Below are 7,089 nucleotides of genomic sequence, written 5' to 3' on the forward strand. Positions count from 1 at the left end.
ACAATAGAATAGTAGAATTCAATAGAATAGTAGAATAGAATAGAATAGAATATACATACAATAGAATATAATAGCATTATTTCTCTCTAACATTTCTAATTGAAAACTTTTTTCTCTCCAAATTGTCTGTAGACATAAAGATTATCTTTCACAACTTTTCATATTTTATAACACACAAATATTCGAAAGTAGCGGAGACAAAGTTCCAACAAAAATAAACTGACTGTTTCATACAATATTGCATAAAGACATTCACTTTAAGAGTCCTCTTTACATCTTTATGCGTTCTTATTGGCACCATAAAACTGCCTGAAACTTTCGTAAATATCATTATTCAATTTCACACGTTTTCGTGACTTCCGTAGGCCTGTTCTGAATTCACTTAATTCCCGCATTCGATATGCCGGGGCTACGCTGGCGATAGTTAACGGCGACTTCGTGGGAAACGTCACGTATCGCCAGAATTCGTTTATCGGCGGCGATATCCTAATAATGCGATCTCTCTTGCAATCGTCGATCTCGAGACACTTCGCCTTATTTTTCACGATCTCAAATATTTTATTATTCGGTTGCCGTCGCGTGACATTCTTCAAAGATTGTTTCAAGCAGTTACCGAGTATCCTCATTGCCGCTTTTTTCGCGTCGTCCTGATGATACGTGATCGTCGTGTCAAGATCGCTCGACAACGTAACGTTTCGACGTGTCGCATCGGATGGAGCGAATGTGATTGTCCCATTGGGACTCGATAAGTTCTTCATCGTCGCGATTTCGATTACCGTCGTCGCGTTCGACTTTATCCTCGAATCTTTTTTGGTGACCAATTGCGTTACATTCAAAAACGTGCACGAACAATGATTAATCACATTGTTACTCGAAACTTCGGCTTTCGAAGAATTATTATTTGGGCAATGCGATTGGTTCGTCTTATCCTCAGCCACGGTCGTCATCGTTTCTTCTATCATAGATTTCCTGAAGTGAAATCATTAAGCCAATTAGTCGTCGAATTCTAGCACATATTTTGGTGGTTTTTTTAACAAAAAAAGAAAAGAAAATTCTTTTTATTAAAAATAAATATAAATGCATTCATGATTTATTGCAACTTTTTAATTGAGGTACCAAGAAGCTGTTAGCAGCGGAACTTTTGCGTTAAGGATTAAAGGAAAAAAATTGTCGGACAAATTGGACGATTGAAACCCCTTGCATATATACGCCGTAAAACTTGCGTGGATTTAGACCGGTCCCGTAATGGTAGCAATTCGATAAATTCATCATCCAGGACTTCTCTCTTCTCGTTTCTCTTAGCTTAAATCCCAACTTAAATAGACGCGAAACGTGTACTGGACTAAAGTTCGAGCGAGTTTGATTACAAGGGAACGTGTCTCCAACTGCACTTACCTTCAGCAAATAAGCTACTGCTGAATTGTTAAAGCTCATTTTCAAAGAATCATGCGATTCGCGCACTTAGAGTTTTCGCGAGGAACTTCCGTTCACGTTCTGCAAATTAAATATTTAGCGAACGTATGCGCTATTTTAATGCATCGCCGAAACACGTAATCGCTCGTAATAAGAGAAGAGAACAGATAATTGTTCGGAGTAATTGACTATTCAATTATATCGAGTCTAGTAAGATAATTAACAAAATGAAAACGGCAATGTTTCCCAAAAAATCGAAACGTCCTCGCTCGAAAATTTAAGTGAGAAATACATAAAAAAACGTAAGACAGTAAAATGTAAGCAGTAAGCGAATTGATCAATTATAATAGAGAACTTAGAACAATAATTATGTTCTCTATTGTGATTGATCGATTCACTTAGGTATTATTTCCTTATGTTTTTTTATGTTTCTGACTTTAGAAAAGAAATTTCTTTCGGCTTACTTTGCGATCTTCGCCTCAGAATCCATCATGTCAATACGTTCCTCCATTTGATAATAAGCAATTATCAATATTCGCATCAACCGAATGAGTTTAAGCTTGATGATCGACCCATTAGGTTGAGCTTCTCGAAGCAACAACAGTCTGGCCCAGTCCGACTTCAACGTACCGAAGGGCAGAGCGGAAATTGGACACTTAAATCCGGCGGTCATCATTTTTACGGTAGGCACGTTCGTGAGATTTAATTTGGATAAATGATTCCCGATCTCGTTGATATCAAACTTGGCCAGGTCCAAACAGCGATCTGGAGTGCCAGAACTCGCACATTCCGCTGAAAAAGAAAAAAAAATACATCCAGGAACTTGTTTCTCTTCTCAATCAATCGTAAATTGTGATACACATTCGTAACGCAATTTTTTTTTGCAGAATATTAAAAACTGTAATATTATAAACTCGTAATTTCTTCTTTTTTTATAAAAGTAGAAATAGTCCTTCGATCGCGTTACATGGCTTAGTTGTCATTAAATTTTCTCCATGAATCGTGTTAATCCTCGATCTAAATTATTTCTCAAATTACGTCTCATCTTCAATTTAATTTAAAGACAATTTTAAATAATTCATATTTAAGTTCAAAATAGTATTTATAGTACTTAATTTAAAACCGTCTAAGTACAGCCTTAAAATATTTTAATACTCATATTAATATCTTAAAACATTACATTATTAATTAAGGTGATCATGAAATAAGAACGAATTATAAATACCGGCCTATTTATAATTTTATATGCTCTACAATATAAAGAATGTTTGAAAGATTAAAGTACACAAACAATACTTATAATATAATATAATGCAAATTATGGATAGTTTAAAGTGGGCTTAATCAATAGGTCTAATAAAGAATTATCATTTTCAGAAATTCATAGAGATTTTAAAAATATAATTTAATTGTTGTTATAATTGAGTATTTGAAGAATAATACAAAGAAAAGACAAACGCAAGCTCTAACTTAATATGAAATTTAAAAAAAATCTATTTTCATTAATTTCATTATTAAATTGTACATATTAATTTTTAAGCTTCCACGGTTTTCATTTTTGTGATACACATTCGTAATGCAAATCTCGAAACAATGTCTTATCATCTGATATGCTTCACGACAGCGATAATTCAATGTCACTAAAGATTGACGAACAGCTCAAGATCCTTTCAAGAAACATGAAATAGTACAGCATGCACTTACTGTTGAGAATTAACACTGCGCAAAAAAGAATAAAAATATACGACAGAAACATTTTTCGCGACATTCCGCTTCTCGAACTATTCGCGCGGATGAGTGACGATATGCGAGCACTTCGTTTCGTTAGGATCGGCATATTTTCAAACACCAGCGACTCGCGGTTACGATAACACATGAAATACAAGGCGATTCTCACTTCTTGTAAAGCGAGAGCTGCATCCGATCCCTTCGCGCCGCGATAAACGTCTAGGAACGCAGAAGAATGTTTTCAATCGCTGATGTTATATGGCAGGTCAGCTTATTTGTGAACTTCCCTCACCGGAAACAAAATCGTTGAATCATCACTGTAGCGGTTACAATATTAGCGCATTAAATGTGCATTTCCAATTGAAAACTATAATGAGAATTTCTTCAAAATTTCCAATATTAAATACTTTAACACAGAGTTATGGTCAGAGTTAAAAAAATCATGCTAAAACAAAATCCAAAGTAACATTTTATAACTTTTTTACAGAGAAAGAGAGAGAGAGTTTCAACAAGAAGAATTAATTTCCAATTTATGTTGAAAATTGCTCTCTTGACAGATAAAAAATTCGGCGATTTCTGTTGCATAATAAAATAAAAAAATTATATTTTCAAATATCTATAAAAAAAGAAAAAAATTATTTTTGTTTTATATGGACGATTGAAAGAGTAATGAACAAACATTTTTATAGCTTTCTTACAGCTTCAACGAGAACAATTAACTAAATTTCCAATTTATGTTGAAAATTGTCGATGCTGAGATATCTGAAAGAATTCGGCGATTTCTGTTGCATAATAAAATGCAAAATAAAAAATTGTATTTTCAAGTGAATTGCTATGAAAAAAGAAAAAAATTATTTGTTCCATATGTGAAGGATTGAAGGAGTAATGATCGAAGACACTATTACCGAGATAATTTCATACAGCGTGTCGTTTGTTGATTTATTTTCTGCATCTCGTTGTAGATATATCGTCTTAACGTACACTCATTCACTTTCTCACTTTTTCTCTCATACAAACTATTCTAATTATTCGCGTTATGAAACTCCGCATTATTTGCAATTGCGTTGCATCGACAATATTGATACATTTATATTATCTCTTCGGCCTCATTTTTTTTACAGATACATACCGAATTATATAGCGCTCTCTCTTTTTCTCTCTTTCATACACATACAACATACATACATATAAAAATTATGTATAGAATCTATCACGTCATAATTACAAAGTAACTATACGTACATATTTATATAATCGTAGAAGCAGTATCTCATCTCTCTTCTTACAAACGCGAATCACATCGACGGACTTGAGACAGAGAAAGTGATAACTCATAAGACAAAAAACTAAAAAAAGCTCAACAATTTCGCATAATTTTTATATTACAATAATTAAGGGAAAACCTAAAGAGAAATCGTTCAAATCTGCACTTACAAACAGTCCGTTCTGCAAATATAAAAAAAATCTCGAAATCGCAGTCCGCCTGCCATACATCTTGCACGTATACGTTTATACACAAACTGTATATAATACACTCTTAGTATAGACGCGTTCGCGTATCGCAAAGTCGAAAGGGCAAGATCTCTGCTGTCGAAGGAACTTACTTAGCCACGTATTATTAGCGCTATACAATCGTCATATCCTTATCCTGACGTCGGGAAAGAAAAGAGTCACATTTTCGCATCACATTTTTTTATCTCGCGAAAGAATCTTCAATATATATATATATTGAGTCGTCCTTCCATATATATACACGTAATCTTAATCACCCTCTAATACTAGATCTCAATGAAATAACACATCACCGTTTGATAAATCACGCGTGTTCAAAACAGAAAATTTCGAAGATGCACGACGAAATGTAAGTTTTGTAAAATTCGACGTGCCTCTCCACCACAAAAAAAATAAAAGCCTAATTAATCCCTAATTATTCCGCACTATAATGTCTCTTACAATAATTATACTTTTACAGTAATTAATCCATAATAGTTCCATCCTCGTCCACCGCGTTTTGCTTCCCTTTCGTTTCCACAACGATTATCTGCCCTTCGTAATCTCGCAAACTTCTACATAACGCATCGCATTTTTATTTTAACGACCTATTCTTTCCCCTCGTTTAAATCTATCGTTTTATTTACTATTTCTATAATGTTTGACAGAGATAAATTCGCTTAACTATTTGAATGTGCCTATCGTTTGTATCGTGTTTGCTTGCTTGCAACCCTGAGACTACGATTCTACCGCCATGGCGAATCGGTGATTATACATGTATTATATGTACAAAGAAAAAATGCTTGAAAGAGTATGAAACTTTCGGCAGCGTACATAACAATACCTGATGCTTTTTTTCTTCTCTCTCTTTCTACCTTTTTTTTTCGATGAGACGACGCACGCGAAAATATCTGCCCTTGTACGCCCTTAAAATCTTTCTGTGTCCATCGTGCCGGCACGATTGGAGGGGGTAACTTTGCGACAGGAGTTGCACGATTGTAATAATTGATCGTAAACTTGCGGAGGAAAAAGTGATTCAGAATTTAGCGTAAAGAACGGAAGGAAGAAGTCGGGACGAAAATCGGCGAAAATTATTCTCATTTATCTCTCAAATGAAAGAAATTGGGATAATACGGAAATTTCGAGGGACGTGGATCAACAGATATTTTTAAAATCATTGCGGTTCTTTCAACACGCACGTGTCTAACAAAGGAGTGAAAAAAGAAATCTTTATTCTACAGATTGACTTCAGCGACAGTGGAATATGCAATGTAATGCGCCCAGTAATGCGAATATCACAGTTAAACAGGAAAGCTCGTTAGCCTCAACAAAAGACAAAAGAAAACATCGGTATCGCGATACACGGAGATGTCATTGAGGAAAAAGTCTTTTTTTTAGTCTTAACGAGCTTTAGTCAAACGACAAATACGTTGATGTACACAACACTGCGAAATTCTCCGCAAAGTAAAACTTCATTTCTGCAATTTTTTTACAAAAACTGATCTAAACTCTGTTGCTCATAAAGCATAGAATTTCCAGCAATAATTGCTGGAATATTTTGTGGTTTATGTATCATATTTTCAAACGAGAAAAGGAAAACAAACATTACTCGGACAACTATGTACAAGTAACAAACAAAAAAAACATTCAATGTTTTCAGGACTGTCCAACAAAACATTAGTATTAAATGTTCATCCAGAAAAAAATGTTATATGAACATATTTTTTTTATAAAATTATATGATTATATATGAAACATTTTTTTCTGCACTTTAATACTATCCTTTGCTGAGACTAAAGTTGCCTTTTGTAAAATATTTTTGGATTTCATTAATTTTCATACAATACAAACATTACAGTCAATGTCACTGCAAGAAGGTTAGAATTGCAGAAATATTTTATAGCAACATTGCAGTATATTTATAATAGTAATGCAACACTGCTACAAAAATATAATAAAATTCTAAATATCATCAGTCATTTTAAAAGTGTGTTTTTCCACGTCTTTATATTTCCCAAATAATAACTTTTCAACTTTTATCATTTTCAAAAAAACAAAATAATTTATTAAAAAATAAAATCGGGCGCGAATGTCTCAATAGAAAAAAAATTCAATATGACTGCAACAGTTTCTGTTTTTTTTCTTTTTTATGTTAGTTACTCAAGAAAATAGTGATAAATTACTAGAGAAACGTGAAAAAGAATAACGAGTGCCAGATTGAACCGCAAATTATTTTTCACAGATTTAAATGCAGAAAAAATAAGGAAAAAAACGCTCTAGTAGCCTATGAGCAGAAAATAAGGAACAATTAAGGGACAGCGAAAAGATATTATTTTGTTATTAAGGAAAGTGAACTGCATGTCCTAACTTTATTGCACTCTAGACCCACGATGATAATTCCACGATGTAAGTACGAGGTCCACATACGGTTTTTGCCATTTTGATCTTGAGAAAATA

At 33.6% G+C, this 7,089-nt stretch overlaps 1 protein-coding gene across 1 annotated transcript; it reads right to left on the reverse strand.

The window, feature by feature from the left end:
* Positions 1 to 278: 278 nt before the first annotated feature.
* Positions 279 to 7,071, reverse strand: LOC108692575. Its single transcript, XM_018200888.1, is given in 5 exon segments — positions 279 to 969; positions 1,878 to 2,205; positions 3,118 to 3,271; positions 3,274 to 3,360; positions 7,060 to 7,071. Coding segments are annotated over 5 exon segments (1,272 nt in total).
* Positions 7,072 to 7,089: the final 18 nt, after the last annotated feature.

This window comes from Atta colombica, unplaced genomic scaffold (assembly GCF_001594045.1).
Source record: "Atta colombica isolate Treedump-2 unplaced genomic scaffold, Acol1.0 scaffold78, whole genome shotgun sequence".
In the NCBI taxonomy this organism is placed as follows: domain Eukaryota; kingdom Metazoa; phylum Arthropoda; class Insecta; order Hymenoptera; family Formicidae; genus Atta; species Atta colombica.